This window comes from Schistocerca nitens, chromosome 2, assembly GCF_023898315.1.
Source record: "Schistocerca nitens isolate TAMUIC-IGC-003100 chromosome 2, iqSchNite1.1, whole genome shotgun sequence".
NCBI classification, from domain to species: domain Eukaryota; kingdom Metazoa; phylum Arthropoda; class Insecta; order Orthoptera; family Acrididae; genus Schistocerca; species Schistocerca nitens.
Genome location: NC_064615.1, coordinates 969986603 through 970012880, shown reverse-complemented (window position 1 = coordinate 970012880; position 26278 = coordinate 969986603). Strand labels below are relative to the sequence as shown.

At 40.0% G+C, this 26278-nt stretch overlaps 1 protein-coding gene across 1 annotated transcript in view; it reads left to right on the top strand.

Annotated features, from left to right (window-relative positions):
• LOC126235479 (diacylglycerol kinase eta) overlaps positions 1–26278 on the top strand; it is a 557124-nt gene that overhangs the window by 506545 nt on the left and 24301 nt on the right. Inside the window, exons 22-23 of the mRNA XM_049944200.1 lie at positions 19590–19707; positions 20607–20702. Of these exons, the coding sequence (XP_049800157.1) occupies positions 19590–19707; positions 20607–20702 (214 nt within the window). The remainder of the gene's footprint in view (positions 1–19589; positions 19708–20606; positions 20703–26278) is intronic.

Sequence of the window (26278 nt, the reverse complement as noted above, 5' to 3'; positions counted from 1 at the left end):
GTCCCTCACAAGGCCTCACAACGGCTTCCATAGACCTACTCACTCCATCTGAGCCACGTACCCCTACCTTCTACCTATTACCCAAAATTGACAAAGAGAACCATCCTGGCCGTCCCATTGTAGCAGGCTTCAAAGCCCCAACAGAATGTATCTCAGCTCTGGTAGACCAACACCTCCAACCTATCACCCGCAGACTCCCATCCTACATCAAAGACACAAACCACTTCCTAGAATGCCTCAAATCCATTCCCACTCCTCTCCCACCTGAAACCTTTCTTGTCACCATAGATGCTACATTCCTTTACACAAACATCCCACATACCCATGGTCTCTCTGCCCTTGAGCACTACCTCTCCCAATGCCCACCCGAAGATCTTCCAAAAACCTCGTTCCTTATCACACTTACCAACTTCATCCTCATCCATAATTACTTCACTTTTGAAGGCCAGACCTACAAACAAATCAGGGGAACGGCCATGGGAACCAGGATGGCTCCGTCCTATGCCAACCTCTTCATGGGTCGCATGGAGGAGGCTTTCCTGAAGACCCAACAGCTGCTTCCCCTGGCCTGGTATAGGTTTATAGATGACATCTTTGTGGTCTGGACTCATGGTGAAGAAACACTTCTTAATTTACTCCATAACCTCAACTCATTTTCGGATCTGAATTTCACCTGGTCCTTCTCCAAAATCCAAGCCACCTTGCTGGATGTTGACCTTCATCTTGTTGAAGCTCACATCCACACCTCTGTCCATATCAAACCCACAAACAAACAACAGTACCTTCACTTTGATAGCTGCCATCCATTCCACATCAAACGCTCCCTTCCCTACAGCCTTGGTATTTGTGGCAAACGTATCTGCTCCAGTGATGAATCCCTCAACAATTACACCAATAACCTGACCAGTGCTTTCCTCTCCCGCAACTATCCTGCAGACCTTGTCCACAAACAGATCTCCCGAGCAATACATTCCTCCCCGTCCAACAACAATGTTCCTACCCCCAGACCACACAGAAGCATCCCCCTTGTCACCCAGTATTATCCTGGCCTCGAATACATCAACAAATTACTCCGCCAGGGATATGACTTTCTCAAGTCAACCCCTGAAATGAGATCATCCCTTGACAAAATTCTCCCCACACCACCCAGAGTTGCCTTTCATTGCCCCCCTAACCTCCGTAACATCCTTTTCAAACCCTACAATATTCCCAGACTACCTTCTCTACCCAGCGGTTCCTACCCCTGTAACTGACCCCGCTGCAAAACCTGCCCCATGCATCCCCCCACAACCACCTACTCCAGCTCTGCTACTGGTAAAACATACACAATTCAAGGCAGGGCCACATGTGAAACTAGACATGTCATTTATCAGCTGACATGCCTGCACTGCACAGCCTTTTACATCGGTATGACAACAACTAAACTGGCTGAGCACATGAACAGACACAGACGAACTGTCCGCCTAGGAGATGTCCAATACCCAGTAGCAGAGCATGCCCTCCAGCATAATTCTAGGGACCTAGGAACCTGCTACACCATATGTGCCATTTGGCTTCTCCCACCCAACACTAGTCCCTCTGAACTGTGGAGATGGGAACTTGCACTCCAACACATCCTTTCATCCCGCCATCCCCCTGGACTGAACCTACGTTAAACAACCTCACTTCCATTTACTCTTCAGTCTTCTCCTCTTTCCCTTTCCTCTTTAGCTATTCACGCATCTTTTCGTCCTACATAGTTGTGTTTATCTTTATACTATATACCTCTTTACTTCTGTATGCATCCTCTTTGGTTTGAAGCTGGCACAGTACTTACAGTATAATATCTTTGGCTTCCCTCTGACAACCATGCCTCCATCCTTGCTACCCTCCCTGTTTTCCTTTCCCTGTTGCTTCATAACCTGTGTTGTGAGTAACTGAATCCGTTTTCCCTTCTTCCCTTTCTTTCCCCTCTCTAATCCCTGATGGGTTTTTCCTTTCCCTGTTGCTTCATAACCTGGGTTGTGAGTAACTGAATCCACTTTCCCTTCTTCCCTTTCTTTCCCCTCTCTCCTCCCTGATGAAGGAACAAAGTTCCGAAAGCTAGGAACGTAAATTTTCAGTTCTGTTTTTTGTGTATCTATCAGCTGTACTGAGCTGAGGTAAGTACTGGCCAGCCCCTCTATCTCTTTGTTAGAACAATGTTTTTGTCATTTGTTGTGAGTCGTCCTATGGATGTTGCCATAGAAAGCTAGTCTTCTTTTCCTAATTATGTCCGTTACTTTTTCACTCTGTGTATAGAGCTCACAGTTATGATGTATTCTGTACCATGATTGCTCTTTAACTCATCCCTTTCATCTTATTAACTCTTGCTCTGATGAGTTCTTTCTCCAAAATGTCTTGTTCAGTTACTTCTTCTAGGTACTTCAACTTGTTAGTTCTTGGTTTTCTCAGAGGGGATTTGTAAGCCTGCTTTTTCATCTTGTTCATTCAGCAGTTGTGTCTGTCTAGTGGCTGTTTCCATTGAATCTGTAGAGGGGAGGGGGGGTGGGGGGGGGGGGGGGAAGTAAGGTCATGTGCAGACACTAGTCAGTCTATTTGTAGGTTGTCCCATTTGTAACCTAGTCTAACTCCATCATGTTTTCTGTATTCCACCAAAACATAATTCTGCTCTTCACCACAGATATGACGTAACTATTATATACTGTTGTTCTTGTGTGCTTTTCTTTCTTTCTTTTTTTTTTATTTTTTTTTATTTTTTGCTAAGATTTTTGTAGCAAATGCCAGCCTATTTAATTTATTTCTCAAATGTCCAATAGAGGATTATCATGACAGGTTTTCACTGTGTCACATTTGCAAGACTTTTATTTAGTCGACTTCATTTAGTTCTTGATTTTTGTGGATTGTATAAATATAACTGATATACTTATATTATGAGTTTTGATTGTTTTGTTTTAAATTGCACCAGTTAGGTTTTTGAAATATTTAATTTGAATCAATTTGAGTGAGACCAGGTATCTTAAGTTTTCTAGGACTCATATAGCAAGCTTGTCTGTGTTATTGTTTTCAGTCAGTGCTGATATATCCTCTGCAAATAGTAGTGAATGGGAATTTATGTTGTGAGGTAGGTCATTTATGATGTGCCAGTAATTGATATAGCCAACAAAGGTACTCAGACATCTGCAGAAAAGTAACACATTAATAAGTTTATTTATTATATGTACACTTTATGTTTAAGATATTTGTAACTTTGAGTTGTTGTGAGTTTTTCTGCTGTGCTGAGTGTATACGAGGAGTGTAATGGTCTTGATATAAACAAATAGAATTGAATTCTAATAAAATCTGATAGTCACTGACTAATAGTAATCCTTAGTAGCATTGTCCTATGTTGTTATATTTTCTCACTGCAGTCTACTGCACTAAGATTAATACAACTCTGAAGATACACTGAATGTGGAGCCAAGCTCAGAATGAGGTTGCTTAAAAAGATGCACTAGCGTGTCAGAGTTTCAGGAAATGAGCTCATGTGAATTCAATGTCCTCTGGTGGCGTGTTTGCATGGTGTCCCCCCTAGCAGACAGTGACCGATGAAAGAGCAAAATAGCCAGCAGTATGTTGGCAGCAGGTCTAAATGTGCCATCTCCCATGCAGCTGTATGTGGCATGCTGGGTGTGGTCAGTGAAGATGCTGTTGATACCGCAATTTAAATAACAAAGGAATATATTGGCCTTAATATAAAGCCTTGTGGAACTCCATTTAAAATGGTTAGGAATACTTTCTATCACCTGATGACTGAGTGGAGTAGCACAGGTGTTAGCATGTCGGACTCACATTTGGAAGAACGATAGTTCAGACCCATGTCCGGCCCTCTTGATTCAGATTTCCCGTGATTTCCCTAAATCGCTTAAGGCAAATGCTGGGATTGTTCCTTTGCAATGGGGCATGTCCACTTTCCTTCTCCATCCTTCCCTAATCCGAGCTTCTGCTCCTTCTCTAATGACCTCGTTGTCGACGGAACATTAAACACTAATCTCCTCCTCCTCCTCTGTTGCTTGATGTAATGATAAGCCTTTGTCTTCTCTCTGTTAGATGTGACTTAAACAATTTTAAAAGGTAACCCTCAATTCCATATTTTATAGAAGTAGAGAGTGCTTTACACTGATGAAGACTTTTGATAAGTCACAGAAATTCCCATGGTTTTGTGAGATTTGTCTATATGTGAACTGATTCTTTTCAGAAAATCTTAATAACACAAATTTTGCTTTTACCTTTTTGGAAACCAAATTGATTTTCAGAGATGATATTAAATATTTTAATGAAATTCCTAACTTGTCTTCCAACAAGCTTTGAAAAGATTTTAGAAAACACTGGAAGGAGAAAGATGGGATGGTACTTTCCTGTGCCTTCTTGGAAGCCTTTTTTTAAAGGTTTAGACCTCAGCATATCTGGAAAGTATCCCTCTCCAAATGATTGATTTACAATCATTGATAATGGGCTTGCTATTATAGTGCAAGATGCTTTAAGAACATTAGTGGATGTAACATACCAAAAAGTTTTAATTTTTTCGGTGTAATATTATTTTTTCTACCTTTTCACCTGTCACCATAATTACCAAAACACTGTCACAGCTTGATTTTAAAAGAAATCAATGTTCATTTTCTAGATAATGATGTACATTGCTGTCATATTTTGCTGCAGTTATAAAAACATTATTGAAATATTCTGGAATTTGAGCAAGGTTTACAATTAAAATACCTTGGATTTCAGTTTTTTAAATTGGTTCTCAGCTTTACTTCAAAGTTCTGGTTTAACAACTGCCCAACCTGCCTTATATTTGTTTATGTGTTACTGAGTGAAAATATTGTTAGCCATTTCTTTTCCTTAAATTTTTATAGTTTTTGACATTGTTTATAAACTCATTTTTATTGTATTTCCATTGTGTAAGTTATTCTAACTAGTACCACAAAAAAACACACAGTTATAAAATTACAAAGTTTATTGGGTCTCAGAGTGACAACAAGAACATTAGTATATGGAGAGTAGCTACATGAGTGAGATACATTTGAACTGAGGGCTCAGGAGGCCCACTCTTGTCCATATAAAGTGGCAATTTCCAGCAGACACTGCTGGTGTTGCACTGCACATGCACACTGGAACAGGTGACTGCTGTCAGCAGTTGGACCACTCCTTGCGGCTGCCTCAGTCATTCTCCAGCACATTGTTCGATTGTTGACGCACACTGTGCTTGTCATAGTAACCTGATCTACTGCTACGGCAGGTATAGCAGCTAGCAGGTTACTACACTCCTTCTCCATTTCTGGGAAAAGACCAGGTGCTGTTATCCACAATGCTGCGGCTGTTAAGATGTCCGTCATGTCTGTGACAGCAGCCAAAGGTCTCTAATATGCTGGGACTGGAGCCTACGGACTAAAGAGAGCACCCCTGCCTTCTGGGGCATCCAGTAGACAGGACCAGTAATGGGATGGTCCACAGTAGAGGGTGCCAGCTCGGGGAGTGATGACTGCTGACTGGTGAGGAGAGGCACTGGAGATGGTGCACCAGTGTACCTCCCTGCTGCCAGCATCACTCACAAAGTGCCAAGGGAGGGGCCAACACCAGCCATAGGAAACTGAACTGCTGTTACTGTTGATATAGTCCCAACCACTGGGGTAGATGGGCACAACAATGTCTGTCCTACCCTCAGAGCAGTCAGGGCCAGCACAGGACAAGGATCTGATGGCAGTGGCAGCAGGTCCCCAGCTCTGGCCTGATGCCCTTCCTGTGACACAGCTGGTTTTGGTGGCATGTCATGATCCAGACCATGAAGACCATCAATATGTGGTGGCCACACCAGCTGTAGATGATAGCTAGAATCCAGTCCAAAACTTCTGGCCCAGACAGATGTGCCAGGTGCGAACATTGATGAAACCTGCACTGCTGGGGACATCCACTCAGCAACAAGAGGTTAAGAAGTGTGCACAGCTGATGGCCATACAGGAGCTCATCAGGACTCTTGGCCCCAATTGGCATCATTCTGTTTGAGCTTAAGGAAAACATAAGAGCCTCCTCAGCAGGAAAATTTTCCACATATTTGTGCAGCTGTGTTTTAAATGTTCTCTGTTGAGTGTGGATGGAAAGGTGGTGGTGTGACATGGCAAATGCTGTTGTAGTCACTAAAATCTGTAAATGGTTGTGCCACGAACTGATGACCCATGTCCAAAACCAAGGTGCAAGGTGAGCCTTCAGTGCAGACTTTTTCAGACAGAGCCTTGAAAGTCACAAACAGGCAGTGAATAACATAAGGAAAATGAGGAAAAACATCAGTTACCAACAACCAGAAAGTATCAAAGAAAGGACCAGCAAAATCAATATGGACTCTTTTCCCAATGCTGTGTAGGAGCTGGCCATGGCAGAAAAACTGTGTGTAGTGCCACCTACTCTCTTGAACACTTGTGGAAGGCCATCGCAAAGTGCTCCATCTCCCAGTTGATGCCCAGCCAAAACACATGGCAGCACACCAACATTTTGATCCAGATGCAATAAATGGAGGACCTCCCACTGCAGAGCCACAGGAACCATGATGCAGGGAGTAAACTCTTTAGTTGACAGGAGCATAACAGCATCCAAGCGAGACAGATGATTCCAAATGCGTAATAGTTCTGAAGCCAGTCTGACTACGAGCCTGGTGGCTGGACGGGTTACCCCGGTTGTATCATGGAAATGACATACCTGAGCACCAGATCAGTTGTCACAGCAGAGGCAATATGGGAACCAGTGATGGGAAAACCATCCACTCTGTGTACTGCCTCTGCATCCAAATGAAAACAAAGCAGTTCCACTTGATCAAACGAGGGGTCCAGGCTCATGGGGATTCAGGATAGCGCACCTGTATTCACATATTGTGATGTAGGTTGAAAAAAGATCTCAGAACTGCATTGGGACAAAAACAGGGCCCAATACTGAAGACAATGTCTGGTAAGGATACCGATGGGCTAAACAGAAAAACCAAAGGTTTATGATTGGTTATTATATAACTGCTTCGGGACAAAAACAGGGCCCAATACTGAAGACAATGTCTGGTAAGGATACCGATTGGCTACACAGAAAAACCAAAGGTTTATGATTGGTTATTATATGAAATTTGGAACCATACAAAAACACACAATTTTTTTTATGGCATAGATGATGGAAAGAATTTCTTTCTCCACCTGAGAATATGCTGTGGAGCCAATTTGAGTCTTTTGAGCACAAAGGCAGTCAGCTGTTCAGAACCATCAGAATGACGTTGGACCAGAACTGCCCCCACCCAATACTCTGATGCATCCATGGCCACAACCAGGTGTTTGCCATGGGGCATATACCCTGCTTGGAAATTTTATGATCAAAATAAACAATGGAAGGCTGTAAAAATTGAGACTTCAGGAGGTTACACTTGAGGCCCGCAGACTGCAGAACAGTAACACGGAACAGAGATTACGTAGGTGACCCTCCATGGCAGCACCTGTCATGATGATGTCATCTATCATCAATATATTTGATAAGCTTGGGGGCAACTGATGTGACCTGTCCTAGAAAACATGGAAAAATGGGTGGTACACTAGCAACACCAAACATTAGCCACTGATATTGATAGAGGCCAAAAGGCATATTGACCACAGGTAACTGTTGGAATGCCTCGTCCAACAGAATCAATGGGATTCAGCAAAGTCGAATTTTGAAAAAAGTGTGGCCCCTGGCCAACTTAGAGACCAACTCCTCTGGGCGAAGTAGGGGTAAGTGTCCATGACAGCCTGTGTATTAATAGTTACCTTGAAGTCTCCACAGAGCTGAAGCTGACCAAACGGCTTCTTTACAGTCACTAAGAGTGTAATCCAGTCACTAAAGGAAATCAATTTAATCACTCCCAACAACATTAAGCAATCTAGCTCTATATTAACCTTGTCATACAAAGCTATTGGCACTGGCCCATCCTGGAAAAAATGGGGTCAAGCTGAGAGTTTAAGGATGACATGTGCCTTGAAATTGTTTATACAACATAACCCTGAGACAAACAGATCTGAAAACTCAGAACACATATAATACACAGGGTGTCTATGACCCGGGACAACCGGGAAGTCTGGGAAAAACCCGGTAATTTTTTCATCCGGGAGAAAACTGGGAAAAACCCAGGAATCTTTTTGAGTTCCGGGAATTTTTCATTGTTTTAGTTTTCAGTTAAATTTCTGTGATTTTGACTGGTAAGAACCAATACACCAACAAAAAAATTTACTGTATCCCACTTCTGCAGAATAATACTGCAGCAACAAAACTGAATGAGGGAAAAAAACGAAAATAAAACTTAAGTTGCAAAGAAAATGCGCCATATACAACAACAAAACACAGTGCTCATACAAGCGTCTGCCAACAGAAAAGTGTGTCAAAGGCTTTAGGACGACTGTGCAGAGCTTCTTAACAACAAATTGCTTCCAATGAGCGTGACGTGACAGTTTTTTACATTAGATTCGTTTTAATGCAAGATCTTTTAATGTTTCACACATACGAACATGCGGGCTTCCTGCGTCATCGTAGCTGCGCAAGTGCAGTGACGCCTGTTATCTGGCACTCTGTCGCAACTGCTGAAACGTACCTTTCTAATAGGTCACGGAAAAATATTGCGAATATTGCTTTGAAAACCGTTACTTTCAAAGTAAATTTTCTTTTATATAAGATAAACTATGTGAGAGAGTGTACGACGAATTTCTTAAATCGCAGAGCATTTGACTCTCAATTAAAAATCAACTCTCTGGGGACGACCATATGAAGAATTTTGAGCACACATTTATGTGATGTATGACGTGCAAAAAAGATCAACAATATATGTGGGAGCTTAGCTTCTCTTGCAGTTTATTAATCTTAGAGACCAATATTATATGTGATAGCTTTGCTTTTCTTGTAGCAACAATTGTACATTAATTTAAGCCATTAATTTTTCTTATTTGTGTGTTTGCGCTACTTAAGAGTGATCTTGCTATTGGCTGACTACATGACGTGTCAAATGCTGGTGAGATCAGGTGACATGAGCTGTGAGTGGCTTACAAAAGCGCGTCGCAATCTCGATTTTAATGCTTCGGGAAGTGACATGCGGTGTGTGGTGTGCGTACTGTAAGACCTTCGGTACACACACCATCAGATTGTTTGACTTGTCGCTCTAACGAAGTAGGTGAGTGTGAGCAACATGTCTCGTAGTCTTATCGTGGCGTGTTTATCTTCTGCCGTTAGGTCAAATGATAGAAATGCCACTTGCACGCTTAGAGTAGCAGATTGATGGTGACCAACTTTAAAGAGAACTTGATTCATTTTCACACACATTTATTAAAATAATAAGTAGCATAAAAATTACTTAACTTGGTTACAATTGACAATCTGAAGTTCCTTTGGTCTTGGTACGTTAATCTTATTCTCACATATCTCTGATACTTGACAAAGTGTCTATTCATTTATCTTCAGGGGTATGTACAGGAATATGATAATCTTCTTAGGTGCAGACTGAAACTTGACTATAGACTGGTACAGACAAATGCAGACTGGTGCAGACAAATGCAGACTGACTGATCGGAGGTCTGTACACTTGTTATAATACCTCGCACGTTCCTGTATCACTGCGCGAGTGTGATCCGTGAGGAGAAAAGATTCTATGTTAGCAGCAATCTCATTGGCTGCATTACATATTAATACGCGGATCGGCAGAAGCAGAATTTGGTCCGTCTCTAAGACAGCGCCATCTCGTAGTGTGGAGACGGACGAGCGCTGCGCCTGGGCTGTTGTGCTTAGCGGGGCGCGCTCTAGTGGAACTATGTACACAACAGGGTGTTTGGTGGAATTCGAATTTATACCTTCGTAACACAGAAATATGCAGTGTATATGTTACTGCACATCAAAGATCTTTCCAAAACGTGTTTTTTCCCCTGAGTTTCATTTTCTAAAGTGCCGGGAAATTCTATGCCGGTGTATAAAACCGTCAACCATAAAAGGATTGATAAGTGCCGAGAAAAAGTATATTGTCACTTAACATGGAAAAAGTGTATTTTCACCTGGGAGAAAGTGTATTTTCGACCGGGAAATCCGGGAAAAATCCGGGAATTATTTCTCCTTGTCCATGCAGACACCCTGAATCCAACTTGTGGTAAGGCACTGGCACCAAAAGCACCACATCCGTGATAGAAAAACCAAAAGTAGTAAATACAGTATTACAGTGCTAGTGTTATTCTAAATTACTATGCAAAGTTCCTTCAGCCATGCATGCATGCATGTGACAATAGCCATTATGAAATACATGAAATGTATTTGCAGTTGCGAATATGGCCAACCATCAGCTGTATAATGGAATGACAACAATAAAAATGTGTGCCATACTGTAACTGCTCATGATAAGTAGGAAATCCAGGTTTGAGTCCTGGTCCGACACAAATTTTCATTGTCATTATTCCATTGTACAATTTATGGTTGTCAGTATTCACAACTGTGAATACATCTCATGTAAGCGTAGCAACGGTGTCCAACCCGAATAAATTTTCAGTAGTGACATCATTTACCACAAAGTATGTGGCAGAACAGACAACGAATTTGTAAACAGTGTTGAGTGTGAAATAGCTGAGAATAGGAATCTGGTGTTTGTTATAGCTTACCAATCAATGCTCCATGCAGGCCAACAGTTGGGACCTGACCCTGGCATATGTCTCTGAGTTGAGTAGGGACACAGCAGCTCCTATTTTGACCTGTAGCCACAGTGGTTGATTTATCACCTGGACTTCAACGAAAAGTTTGATCTGCCTACTGACAATGGTGAACATGACAATGAAACAGGTATGAATATCTATGTCCATTGATTCTTGCAACAACTCTTGAGGGGTTATAGATTGACCTACTGCTGTTTGTGGCCTTCCTGCATTATCTGTGGCAAGTGGCCCACCACCTGAGGGAGGCCACCCACTGATGCTGTACAAAATGGGGGACACAAAGTAAGTGGAGTTCACTGTTCCTGCTGCTGCTGATATGTTTGCCCATTGCAGCAGGGCAAGTGTGTTTGTACTGCAGCCTTGTCTCCCTTCTCTAGCGTGCTAGGCTCCCCATAACAGGTTTCTATGCTGTCAACAATGGTCTCCCACTGTTTGCCCATGGTGCGGAAAACCTCAAATGACTGTGCAGTATTCGAAACCTCTTCCAACTTAGGGTCCTCAAACAGCAGAGTATGGTGGTGCACTTCCTTATCAGTGGCCAAAAGAATGATTGCGTCTCAGACCATGGTGCCCGCATACATCTCCTGAGGCCTGGCCATGACAAAAGATATTTACAACTGAGGCTGTGAAGATTGGCCACCCAAGCATGGTAGGATTCCTGCAACAGTTTGTGACACTGATAGAATTGATTCTGCACAGCGACTACATGCATATGCTTCTGGCTGATAAGAGGACAGCAAACACACATAACATCAAAGGAAAGTGACACTGGCTCCTGCTGAAGTGGTAGGTGACACAGTAAGTGATAAATACAAGGGGATATCCAGGATAAGAAAAAAAGTCTTACATACCTCCTTATCAACCACCCAAAAGCCACAAAATGTTGGCACAGCTGGTTCTCGTAATGATCCCAGTCTTCTGCCAAATGACTTGAGGGTGAGTACGGTGGTGGGTGAGAACTGGTGGCTGAGCAACTGGTGCCAGAGCGTGAGTCAATGTAACCAATAATCAGTCCAACATGGCTATAGTGTCTTACTGTTGTTGGGTGACTGACTGAAGGAGAGCCTCTGTGATAGAACCAAATGGTAATAAGCCCACAGGATCCAGAACACGCAAAAATTCTACACCCACTTGTCACCACTTGTGTTGTAACTAGGAACACAAGGAAACACACAGTCTTAAAATAACAAAGTTTATTGGGTCACAGAGTGACAACAAGAACACAAATATAAAGAGAGTAGTTACATGACAGAAATACATTTGAATTGAGGGTTCAGAGGCCCGTGGATGTCTGTATAAAAATACAATTACCAATAGACACCGCTGGTGTCACACTGTGTACGCAAACCAGACAAGGTGACTGTGGTTACCAATCAGGCTGCCTGTGGTAGCTTCTTGGTCATCATGCGGTGTGTTGTTTGATTGTTGACATGCACTATGCTTGTCATAGTAACCTGACGTGTGGCCCTAATCTGCCTCCAGCCCAGCACTTTAAGTCATTGTGTAAATGGGCCTCTATCAATAACCCATGAAGACCATGTTTTTACATCACATTTTTAGAGGCTTGGTCAACCAGTACATAAAAAGAGTGGTAAGGAAGAAAAATAAATTTTTTACCACAATCATTAATCCCTACCTGTAGTAAGATAGAGTTAGCCTGTTTCAGATTAGTGCCTTCTTTATGAGACACAAAACGCTTACATAATCACAGCACCATTACCATCTGATAGTTCTCATACACTACTGGATTAAGACTTCCTGTGACTTCTCCATTCATTCATGTTGCTCCTGAATGTTTCCTAATGACGTCTACCCACCTTCCATTTAGGTCATTATCTCATTGTCTGCTTATCTCTTCAAATCCAACAAAGAACTTCCTTGGTTCATCTACCATCTGTTAACTTGGCTAAGTGAGCCACCCATCCAGTTACATTGGGTGTTCCACTCCAATCTATTTTCTAAATGATATTTCATTTCTTTTTATTTTGTCTCTTCTAGTAATTCTTAATATGCATCTCTCCATTTCTTACTGAGCGACACTCAGATTTTGAATGTTTTTCAATTTACAAGTTCATGGCTCACTGTAATAAGTCAAAAGTGACTGTAAACTTTTCTCTTCAGACACATTGGAGGTCTGGTTTTGAAAAGCCTCTTTAGTTTATCTAAACCACTCCATACCATTTTTACTTTACTTTTTATTTCTTTTGCTATACATTCAGTCACTGTCTTTAACTTCATTAAGTACAAAAACTTATAGAGTGATTCTATGGATTCCTTATTAATTTACACTACTTTCTTATTGATACACTAGTTACTTATTATGTTAATCTTTTGTAATTGATCTTCAAGGCTACTTACAAATGTTCTTTGTTGAGTTTTTGTATTTGTTGATGAAGTTAACTTGCACTAGAGGTAAACAGCACAGTGTCATCAGCAAACTAAGGGGGTTCATGTTCCTTCCATTGACATATATTCCTTCTTTGTTTTTGTTCATGGATCTGGGAACTTCTTCTAGAACTGCTGAGAATAGTTTTGGTGATGTGGAGTACATCTTTTCTATCTCCTTTCTTATGATGTATCATAAGTACAAAGTTGTTTCAGTTCTTAAAAAACTTGTCATCCTTTGTGGACATTTTTGTGAAAAATTTTGGAAGTTACTTTAATATTATTTTACTTCCCACTTTAACTATTTCTATTGAGAACTAATCTCCAGGTGCGTTTCCGTTCTTCATAACTTGAAAGCTTTCATAGGTCTCATCTACCATTACTCCCAGCATGTTATTAGTTTCATTCCTCACTATCCATGTTTCTGATTCATCACTTGAACTTTACAGATATTTAAAGATACCTTCGTAGGCTTGTTCAATTTCCTGTCTGTTAGTTATTATACCATCTGCCATCTTAACTGCTGAAAAGTGAGGCCTACCCAGTATAACTTTCCATTTTGTCTTCTTCATACTCCAATCAGTTTTGTTCCATTTGAGATTTTCTTTTGTACTACTCTCTTTTAGATGCACTATCTTTTGCTGTTGTTTGAGAAATCATTTTTGTCAAAAAATTGTATTTTTCAAATATGTCTGTATAATTGTTTGGAATGCCACTTTAATCCCTCAAAAAGGTGGCAAAAAAGCCACACTCTGCAGCAGTGAAACATTCATTCTGGAAACAACCCTCAGACTGTGACTTCCAAGACTGCTAGTCCAACAACATATGCAGGAGAGCTTCTGTAATATTAGGAAAGTTTGAGAGAGTTACTAGCAGAAGTGACAGTGTGAGGATGGGCTATGCTTGTCCTGTTGGTAAGAGCATTACCATGAATGCCAAAGTTCTGGCTTTGAGTCCTGGTGGGGCTCACACTTACAATCAGCCAAGAAGTTTCCAAACAGCATACACTCCACTCCAGAATGAAACATTCAGTTCAGGTTTGAGTATCAACAATTATGAAAAGGACAGATTATGGAAAGGCTACAGTGTTTCACCATTGTGAAGATGTTGAGTCACAGACAGGTCTTCTTCTGAATTACACAATATGCACACACACATTTATGCAAACGCAACTCATACACACATGACCACCATCTCTGGTTGCTGAGGTCAGGCTGCAAGCAACAGTGCATGATAGGAGAAGTAGTCTGGGTGGTAGAGGTTAGGAGGCTGGGGCACGAAGGGGGAGGTGTAGGAGGGTAGGGGTGGGGGACGGAAAATGCTGCCTGTGGGAGCATACAGGGATGAAAATAAGATGGGCAGAGGGTAGGGCAACTAGATGCAGTTGGGTGGTTAGATGGAGGGCAAGGTGGGGGAGTAAAAACACTATGAATATGTTGGCAGAATAGAAAGCTGTGTATTGCTGGACTGGGAACAGGGAAGCGGATAGGTGAATGAAGGGCAGTGATTAACGAAGGTTGAGGCTAGGAGGGTTATGGGAACATTGGATGTATTGCTGGAAGATTTCCCACCTATGCAGTACAGAAAACCTGGTGTTGGTAGAAAGGATCCAGATGGCACAGGCTGTGAAGCAGTCCTTGAACTGAAAAATGTTGTTTTGGGCAGAATACTCAGCAGCTGGGTGGTCCAGCTGTTTTTTCGCTACAATTTGTCGGTGCCCATTCATGTAGACAGACAGCTTGTTGGTTGTCATGCCCACAAGGAATGCAGAACATTGGTTGCAGCTTAGCTTATAGATCACGTGACTGTTTTCACAGGTAGCCCTGTCTTTCATGTGATAGGTGATGCTTATGACTGGACTGGAGTGAGTGGTGGCGAGAGGATGTATGGGACTGATCTTACAGCTAGGTCTATTACAAGGATATGAGCGATCAGGCAAGGGGTTGGGAGCAGGGGTTGAGGAGGGATGGATGAGGATGTAGTGTAGGTTTGGTGGGCGGCAGAATACCACTGTATGGGAAAGGTGAGAAGAATAGTGGGTAGGACATTCCTCATTTCAGGGCACAATGAGAGTTAGTCAAAACCCTGGTGGAGAATGTGATTCAGTTGCTCCAGTGCCAGACGGTGGGACTTTAGGAGGTGCTTCATGACTAGAGAGATAAGGCAGGAGAGATAAAGCACAGCAGATCTATTCCTGTACAAGGTTGTAGGGTAATTACAGTCAGTGAAGTACTCAGTGAGACCCTTGGTGTATTTTGAGATGGACTACTTGTCACTAAAGAAGCAATGTCCATGGTTGGCTAGGCTGTATGGAAGGAACTTCTTGGTATAGAATGGGTGGCAGCGGTCAAAAGTGGAGATGTTTCTGATAGTTGTAGGTTTGATGTGGATGGTGGTACTGATGGAGCTATCTTTGAGTTGGGGATCAGGATTGTGGAAGGTGGTTTGTTCGGTTTAGGAGGACTGGGTGAATTGATTGAGGGAGTAGGTGTTGAAGTTCTGGAGGAATGTAGCTAAGGTGCCCTCACCTTCCATTCAGATCACGAAGATGTCATCAATGCCTCTGAATGTGGTGGAGGGTTTGGGATTCAGGGTGGTTAGGAAGGATTCTGCTAGATGGCCCATGAGTAGAGTGACATAGGATGATGCCATGTGAGTGCCCATTGCTGTACACTGGATTTGGTTGTAGGTGATGCCTTCAGAGGAGAAGTAATTGTGGGTGACGATGTAGTTGGTGATGGTGACCAGGAAGGAGGTAGTAGGTTTGGAATCCAGTGGGCTTTGGGAAAGATAGTGTTCAATAGCACCAAGGCCATGAGCATTAGGAATGTTAGTATAAAGGGAGGTGGCATCAATAGCAACAAGCAGGACTCTGTGTTGGAAAGGAACAAAAATTGTGGAGATTTGATGAAAATGGTTGGTATCTTTTATATAGCAAGATAGGTTGTGGGTAGTAGGTTGAAGGTGTTGGTCCGCAAGAGCAGTGATTCTCACTGTTTCAATTGGGCGAGCTGGGTGGATTGGTTTATGGACTTTAGGAAGCATGTAGTAGGTAGGAATGTGGGGAGTGGTAGGAGTGAGTAGAGAGAGAGAGAGACTCTGGGGATAGGTTCTGGGATGGGCCTAAGGATTTGAGGAGAGACTCAAGATCATGTTGGATTTCTAGAATGGGGACGAATCTGGTAGTTGCCTGGTAACCCTTGCAGTTCAAAACAACAGTGGTGGAGCCTTTCTCAGCAGGTAGGATTATAAGGTCAGTTGGTAGGTGGTGGATTGCAGTTCTTTCTGTGGATCTAAGGTTAGCTTGCATGTTGAGTGATTTGTGGGGTGATGATGAGGCTAAGTTCAAGGTTAAGAAATTCTGGCAAGTTAACAGGGTTGAACTGGGGGCAGTAGGGATAGATCACAGTTGGATGGAGGAATGGACTAAGTCAGGCTTTGGTGGATTCTGATTGTAGGATTAGTGGCAAAAAGTGTTTCCAGTATAGGGATTGGGAGAAGGGAAGAAGATCTTTAACAAGTCCAGCATGATTGAGTTTGGGAGTGGGGCAAACATATCCTGGATTTTCCATTGTTTGAAAAGGATAGATTGCTGCTCACCATAAACATGATACATAGAGTTGTAACAAGCACAATGAATAGACAATTACACACTGACCTTTTGGCCAAAACCTTCTTAAGAAAGGACAGGAAAACACAAACATACATTCACACAAGCAGGCACACCTCATGAGCACATGACTGCTATCTCTGACCACTCTGGTCAGACTGCCATCTTTACAGTGATTAGTAATCTACAATTTTCTTAATTGTCAGTAAGAGTATTAGGCACAGCTGATAACTGAACACCTTGCAGAAGCCTCTTTAACCACCTCGGGATTCCTACACTTGCATTCCAATGCATTTACTCCCTAACATCATTTGTGGTTAATAATAAAAGTGAATTTAGAATGGACTGTGAAATTCAAAACCACAGTGCTAGATGAGAAAATAAATTCTATTTAGACTATATGACCCTAACTGGAGTTGAGAATTGTTGTGTCGATTGGTGTTAACACCTTGGATGAACATTCTAGAACATATCAAACACTATTGAAGGATTAAAACATAAATTTCTTTACTTATAATATATTCTATATAAAGCATACATAATTTTGTATCCTGCAGTCTCTCTTTCTGTTCCACTAGTCCTGCGTACTAGTACTCATGAGCAGTCATAGTTTAAAATTTCTTATTACACTGTCATCCAGATGCTTGGTGTGATTGGAGAGTATTCTAATGATAATCTGTGGACAATCTGGGCTAATTTTAGATGAAGCTCTGAGTGCAGCAGTGTAAAAAGACACGTGGATGAATCACAGTTACAGGCAGTGAGGTAATGTGAAAATGGCATCCTCTTGTGGTGTGTGTAGTCCCGCCTATCAATATCTGGCAAGCCCTCTCTAGCAGGACTCATGGCAGCTAATTTAAACATTTCTTCTGTGGAGATAAGAGTGGTGAACTGATTGCAGTTTATAAAGACACAGTTGGTACCATAAGAATGGCAAAAAAGTAGTTGTCAAGCAGAAAACTGAAAATCGCCAGATATTCAAAAACAAAGTAAAAAAATTACACCTATACCATTTGTTCTATAATGTATCTGGTTAATATTAATGTTCATATTATACAGAAGTTGCCTGCAGTGGCTGCTTGTGCCTATTAGTGCATAGCATGACTTGCTACAGATCATTGAAAGCTCTCCTTCATTGTGAGGTTTACAGAGCATTGTGTGTGAACGAATGAGTGATGAATGACTTTATCCAAATGGTCCCATATTCTTAGTGTGAATACATTAATAACCTTTGCGAATGACAGTTTGTTATCTGTTGCTTGAATGTGTTTCACAGATATTATCAGTAGGTTTCATGATTAATGAGATACAGGAAGGTGACTTTACTTGTGTGTCTGCTGCAGTTTTGACAGTGATGTGCAACTTTTGTCTAACAGCTAACAGGTTACAACTGCTGTTTCAATAGAATATGTATGTGAACATGGTTATATTCTTAACTACTATTACTGAAGCACATTTGTGACTTTCTTTGTCAATTTAGCAGCTGTTTCTATCCATGGTACCTGCTGTGGTTGAGATGTAGTCCATTCCCTCAAATATTGAACACTATTGTGTTATGGTAATTAATCTGATATATTGTGATGATCTTGCATTGTAGTTGTCAACCAGATAATACAGAATCCAGTATTTAGTTGCAAATATAAATACTTGTAATATATACACATGAAGGATTTATATCACAACTCAGTAAAGCAACACTGATACCAAACAACTTGTACTGCTTAAATTTTTTTCTGCCCAAGCACATTTATTCAAAGTCTGTGTTTTCTGAAATGTGTTATAGAAGTAAACTATGTCTGAAGAGATATTGTTTTATTTTTAAGACATCTTTAATTGTAACAAATTGATTTATGTAATTCCGAAAGTTTATCTCTTTTTGTGTGTGTGTGTGTGTGTGTGTGTGTGTGTGTGTGTGTGTGTGTGTGTGTGTGGCAGACCAAGACTTTTGTTGAATCAAAGGAAAATTTAATTTAAAAAACTAATCAGTTATGACAGAATTGCTGGCTACTACTTACATCATGAGATGAAATGTATAGCACTGCCAATACTTATAAAAGTTCAACATACACACTACCTAGCTTTCAGAACTAATAGCTCATCCTTTGGGGAGGAGAAAGGTATAAGTTAGAGAAGGTTAAAAAGGAAGGACAGGGTATTGAGACCCCATAATGGGAGAGACCCACCTGTTTCCTCCCATCCTCACTACAAGTAAGGGTTTCTCTTGTCCTGGGGTCAGAGTATCCAATCCTTCCTTTTAAGCTTCTCTTACATATTTCTCTTCTCTTCCAGAAGTAGGGACTATTAGGACCAAGAGCTAGGTAGTTTGCCCCTTTTTCAAATACACTTGGTCCTTTTTATTCATGTGTGTCATAAGAGGTTCTCCTACCAACTTTATTTATCATGAAGTCGTGCTGTTGGGGAAATTTGCAGAAACTTAATGGAAGTGCATTTTTGTTTTGAAGACTTTCTTAAATTAGTTGTGCAAATAACCTCAAAGATGATGAAAACCACTTCTTGTGAATAGACTTGATCCAGTACGCCCCACAGTGAAACATTTTATAGCACAGTTGGGCTTATGACCATATGCTATGACTGGGGTCTAGTAGTTATTATTACTGCCTCTAGATTGCAAGTTCCTGGGTTCAATTCCTGGCCAGGCCGGAGATATTCTTCACTTGGAAAGTATATGGTTGCATTGTCTAAAACATTTCATCTCATATTTTCACAAGGATGCACAAGTTGCTGAAGTGGTATCAGGTAGAAAGACTTTCACCAGGTGGCCAAACAACTCCAGACAACTCCCTGCCAATAATACCATATGATAATTTTGTTTACCATACGGTATATTTTAAATAACAGTGTTTTTTTTTTTAACTAAGAGATAACAAAATCTGTTTCAGGTATGTAAAACTGGTAGCAATCAGTCACCCCATGATAGAACCAGAACTCTATCAACTTGCTGTACAAGCATCTACACATCTTGAGAAAGTGCATCCTGGTGGTAAAATTGTTGAAGGAGTAAGTGTCATATCTTTTATCTCAATTCGTTTTATTTATGAAATCTTGAGCTATTTCTATCACAATTTATCCTTGTATTTGGTCATTCACCAGTCATAACTGGGTAGATTGTGTCAGTCACAGCATCAATCTTACAACTTCTAATATGCACACAATGAAGAAAGTATACATTAATAGTAACATATGAGTACATGATTTCCAAAAACCTAATTTTTATCCAAGTAGCATAATCATTGACACTGTTTGGATTTACTTTAATATGCTAATTATTTTTCCACATGATATCACTACAAAACAAGTATCCTTGAATAAATGTGTATTGCCTCATTTATTACAAGGATAGCTCATTCTTAAGTTGACATGTAGCAATTATTTTTAACATACATCCAAATTGCCAAAATTATGAACTGTTACTAATTTGTGAGCAAGTAGTCATTTTCTTTAGCAATTGTATTGCAGAATGTTGCCTCTAATGGATAATGAGAGTGCAAAACTATGATAAGAAAAACACAGATAGTCTTTTTATGATATACAATAAGAAACTTTAGACATTTACTGTTGTTATGAATATCTCCTCCAACAATAATCTACATTAGAGATAAATTTAGCAGTTTAGTCTGCACTGAGCCCCCATGTTCCCCATTGTTGTAAACTAACAATTAATTCAAAAGTATTAGTACAAATAAGCAATAATTTAACCCTGAAATCGAAAACTTAATTTTGCATTTAAGAACTGTTTTGTGTGCTTAACATACAAAACCCTGTACTTTCACCAAGCATTTATTTGCCCACTGCTAGTTTTCTGTTTCACACTAATATCTAATAATTGTAATTTTGCTTATGAAAATAGTGTGTGAACACTGACGGAACAGTTACAGTTATTATTATTTATGTTACAGCCAAATCTACGACCTCAAGTCACAGAACTGGTTTCAAGTGCACGTCAGTTGTATGAGGAAGCTTGCAGTCTGTTGCGTGATAAAGCTCAGACATTGGTAAATCAAAAGTCATTATTTTTTTATCACTGCATAAAATCAGGAAAATCAATGAAACATGTTTCAAGTTACAGTAAAATTTCACTTAATACAATATACAGTAGAACTGAGACTGCACTATGTTTATATGGATAGTTCATTATTTCATGCAAAATTAAAATACCTTCTCTTCTAATAAAAACATCAATGTGTATTCAAAATCTGGACATGCAATAATTGTAATTCATTGTGAATGTGCCTGAATGTTAAAATTGGTGATGGTGCCTGCAGATGTCAGAAACATTGCTTAATGGAGTAGTGTAAGGTAGGCTGAAACTGGATGGTCATTTACACTTAAATGAAGCTTTCTTACAGATTATCAGTAAACTGCATTGCACCTTCCCTGAAATGTGTGGGCAGCTTCAAAAAGATCTTATTTATTTTGGATTTGAAATGATAGCCAAGTAATTAATAAACAGTCCCTAAGAAGTGACAAAACAGTTAAAATGTAGTGCACACATGATAATTTGCTACAAAAATGGATTAATATTGCAATATGTAATAGTTGTGATAAATTCTAATTTATAAATTGTTTAATCAAGTAAACAGACTCCAAAATTTTATATACCGAGAAACTGTACTTTTAATCAAAGTTACTGTTGTGCCAACCAACAGCTAAACATAGTAAAAAGGTTATGAATAATTCAGGGCAGTGATACCATGTAGGCAAAAAATGACTTACAATTGCGTCCAGCTTTAAAAGGAGAACCATGTTCATTTAGCAACTGGACTGATTGTCAACACAAAATCAAATAGAGATAACACCAAAGTAGGTCTAAAAATGAATAATTAAATAGGAATGCAGTTAAACTACTATGGACAACATAGGGAATGGATCACCATAGCTCAGATAAACACAAAATTATGAGCCACCCCAGTAGTACAAGTAGATATACCTACTGTCTTCATAGATGATGAGATTTTAAAGAAAATATATGATAAGATACAAGAAATTATTCAGTAAATTAATGGAGACAAAAATTTAATTTTGATGGGGATCTGGAAATAGTAAAGAAAGGAAGAGAAGGCAGAATGGTAGGAGAATATAGACTGCAGACAAAGAATATAATAAGACATCACAGGATACACATTTAACATTTGGTTTAAGAATAATGAAAGAACGTTGGATACGTGGAAGAGATCTGAAGACACCAGAAGGTTTCAGATGGGCTATATAAATTTAGAAATGCAATTTTACACTGTAAAACATTTTCAGGTGTGGACTCTGATGATACTTTACTAGGTATGAAATGTTGTGTTAGAACGTTTCTTAAATCAGTCAACAGATCATCTAACTTTCCATTCACTCAGTGGCCACATTGGCAGCAAAACTGAGGATAGTAGAGTGAAAACGGAAATGATTATTCTGTTTTTCTGTTTTCCAAAATTGTTTCATTGAGGGAGATCAGACTTTGGTTCCTCCTTTTAAGTGTCACACGAAGATCACAGACCAAAATGAAAGATACTAGAGATACTGAGATAAGTGTCCATGAGATATAACTGTGGAATAATGCAGAGGTCAGTTCCATTTTAAAGAAGGGCCATTCAACTAATATACACAACCACAGGTCTATATCACAGATGTCAGTCTGCTACAGAATTTTGGAATATATGTACACTTACATATTATCATCTCTCTGGAGACTGAAAATCTTCTCTTTAGGAATCAACATCCACTAACAACATTCTTATGAAACTCAATTCACTCTGGTCATCTACAAGAACAAAAAGATACTGTAGTAGATACTGATACCCAAGTTTATGGTGTGTTCATTGACTTTTGGAAGCTGTTTGATACTCTTCCACACTATGAGCTAATGAACAAAGTATGAGCATATGGAATCATCAGATCAGTTTTTTAATTGGATTGAAAAGTTCCTAGCAAACAGGACACAACATATCATCCTTAAGGGAGAGAAATCTTCAGATGTAAAAGCACCTTCAAGCATTTTCCAAGAGAGTGTTGTTCACTTGGTGCAGGAATTGGTAGTCGACCCTCAAAGTAAACAAATATGACATATTGCGCATAAACAGGTGGAAAGACCCATTATTGTTTGATTACACAATTAGCTAACAGTTGCTGGAAATAGTAAAATCCGTTAAATATCTGGGAGCTTGTGTACATAGAAATTTGAAATGGGATGACCTCATAAAACTAATTTTAAGGTAGCCAGAGTCTTGACTGACAAGGAGACTACATGGCAACCAGAGTTTTGTATTTTTTTATATTTATGCTATGTGAAGTTTAGAATTCAGATATGAAGCAACCAAAGCAGATTAATGCAACTCTCAAAAATTTGCAGGAAATTGACTGTAAAGTTTTCTGATCATCTTTAATACCCTAAAGCTTTATTTTTATTTATTTATTTATTTTTTTTTTAAATGTGCTGCATGGCTCTGTTGTAGAATACTCACTTATCATGGAGGTAGCCTGGGTGCAATTCCCAGCTGTGGTAGATTTTTAAACAAAGGTGCATGTTTCATCAGTGTTTCCATGAAGTGTAAAATATATAAGGAAGAAAAAATAATAATTTGTAATTTTTTTCAAATTTAAACAAGCCTTATTAATAATCTTTTATAAGACATAGGTTGTTAAGAATTTATATCTGGAATGGATGCTCAAACCAGCAATTACCAGTCTTGAGGGCTACTGATTTTTTTCCATCTTGTGCATCACATAAACACTAGTAGAGCAGGCACCTTTGTTTAAAAAATTTCATCAGCTAGTAATTGAAATGAGGATCCCTATATGGCAGGCAAGCATTCTACCACAGAGCCATGCTGGTGGTCAAAAATAATTGTCCTTACTTTAGGGTATTGAAGACACTTAGAAAACATCAAAAATCATTTACTGGAGAATCTTAGAGATTTGCATCGAATTGCTTTGACTGAATGATAGTTAAGTTCTGAACTTCACATACCATAAATATAAAAAATTACAAAAGTCCAATTGCTATGTGGTCTCTTCTTCATTGGGAGAATTCTCAAAGGATTGGACTCTACCCATGAAGGAGATAGCATACAGAACTCGCATTGAACCGATACTTGATTTATTGCCACTCCTACCTACCAGATAGCATTGATGGAGGATATAGAGAAGATGCAAAGAAGAACAGCATGTTTTGTCAGTGGTTCAGTTAGTAAGTGCAAACACAATGCAGAGGTGCTCATTCAACTCCAGTGGCAGATGCTTTGAGAGAAATGTTGTTCATCATGGTGTGTTTTACTGCTAAAATTATTAGATTGTACATTCTTAGAAGACTCAGGCAATGTATTACTTCCTCCTGCATCTGTCTTGCAATGAAACCTTGAAGGTTAAATGGAAGTTTACCAACAGCTGTGCTTCCCATGCACCTTTCACAATTGGAACAGGAAGAGGAAGAAGTCATTATGGCACATGAAGTACCCTGCAGCACACACACTCTAACATGTCTTGAGGAGTGTAGGTGTAGGTTATATCCCAAACTTCATCATTCTGAGACTGCATTCTAATGGAGGTGATACATTTTCACATGACAAACAACATTACAATAGGGATTAAGGAGTCCAGCTCAGTGCAGCCTGGAACCCTCCAAATGGAAAGAGCAAGAGAAGGATTTCAGACAGTAACTTCATCACAGCATAGTGAGGATGCAAGTAACAATCAGTCTTGGTTCACGTCCCAGCTACAGCAATCCCCAGCAGCATCACTGATGGTCCTGTGCACACAGAAAAAGTCACCCCTTGGTTTCCAGTTGGTGCCTCTTTGGCATGTTATAATCATCTGTCTGGAAACATTTCTGTCACACATGTGCAAATTATGGATGTGCTCTTCATAAGAAGACCTCTAAGGGACCTGCACTAGCTACTTGCCAGCAGGAACCATGGGAAGATTTCTAAATGTCATGGACCTTACAGTAGAAACATACGAGGTGTGGCTAGAAAAAAACCGGACTAGTACTGGTGAAACAATAAAACGAATGCAATAAGGCTGAAAGTCGCGTGGCCTGTCACGTGACTCTCGCTCCGCCTACTGCTCGAGTTTCATCTGCCTCCTGCACTCAGTCTGCCCGTGGCGTCTGTTTTAAGTAGTTGACGTTTTTCTCTGTGCGTCGGAAAATGTTGAGTGTACAGAAAGAACAGCGTGTTAACATCAAATTTTGTTTCAAACTAGGAAAATCTGCAAGTGAAACGTTTGTAATGTTACAACAAGTGTACGGCGATGATTGTTTATCGCGAACACAAGTGTTTCAGTGGTTTAAACGATTTAAAGATGGCCGCGAAGACACCAGTGATGACACTCGCACTGGCAGACCATTGTCAGCAAAAACTGATGCAAACATTGAAAAAATCGGTAAACTTGTTCGACAAGATCGCCGTTTAACAATCAGAGCAGTGTCTGAGTTAACAGGAGTTGACAAGGAAAGTGTTAGGCAGATTCTTCATGAAAGTTTCAACATGAACAAAGTGTGTCCAAAAATGGTTCCAAAGTGTCTCACAATTGAACAGAAGGAACGCCGAAGAATGATTTGTTCTGACATCCTGGAAAACATTGAAAGTTATCCCACCTTCTTACAAAATGTTATTACTTGCGATGAATCGTGGTTTTTTACTTACGATCCCGAAACTAAACGCCAATCGATGCATTGGAAAACTCCTGGTTCTCCACGACAAAAAAAAAAAAAAAAAAAAAAAAAAAAGCACGAATGTCAAAATCGAAATTCAAGGCAATGATGATTGTTTTTTTTTTTTTTTGACATCAAAGGGATTGTGCACATTGATTGGGTACCAGAGGGACAAACAGTGAATCAGCATTACTACATTAGCGTCCTGGCTACCCTACGTGAGCGAGTACGGAGAAAACGGAACGATTTGTGGAGAAAAAAGTCATGGATCCTTCACCAAGACAATGCCCCAGCTCACAGTGCGTTGTCAGTGAAGACGTTTTTGGCAAAACACAACATTCCCATCTTAGATCATCCACCCTACTCACCTGATTTGGCCCCCTGTGACTTTTTTCTTTTCCCTAAAGTCAAGTCAGCTTTGAAAGGAACTAGATTTGAGACTGTTGAAGCAGTAAAAGAAAAAGCGACGGAAGTAACGTATGGACTTACCGAAAATGATCTGCAGCATTGCTATGAACAGTGGAAAATTCGTATGGAGCGGTGTAGAGACCGAGGAGGAGAGTACATTGAAGGAGATAACATGAAATTGTAAATAATTGTAAATAAATGTTTTTTCCAGCATCAGTCCGGTTTTTTTCTAGCCGCACCTCGTATATATTTCTGTAATACATCTTCCTTGAAATAACATCAGTCGGCTACAGTGATATAGTATGTGTCATTATTACTATACATTTATGGGGAAGAAAAGCCATTCAGCCTAAAATTTTAAGCTCATTTGTCAGTAGCAGCACAAATACTAAAGACATTAGTAAGTGAAATGCGGGGTAATAATGTTAAACAAACATCAGATAACACAAATCAACCCAAATGTGTAAGACATAATGCAATATCATTAACAGGAGTGTTAAGGATTTGAAAACTGACAAATGCTCT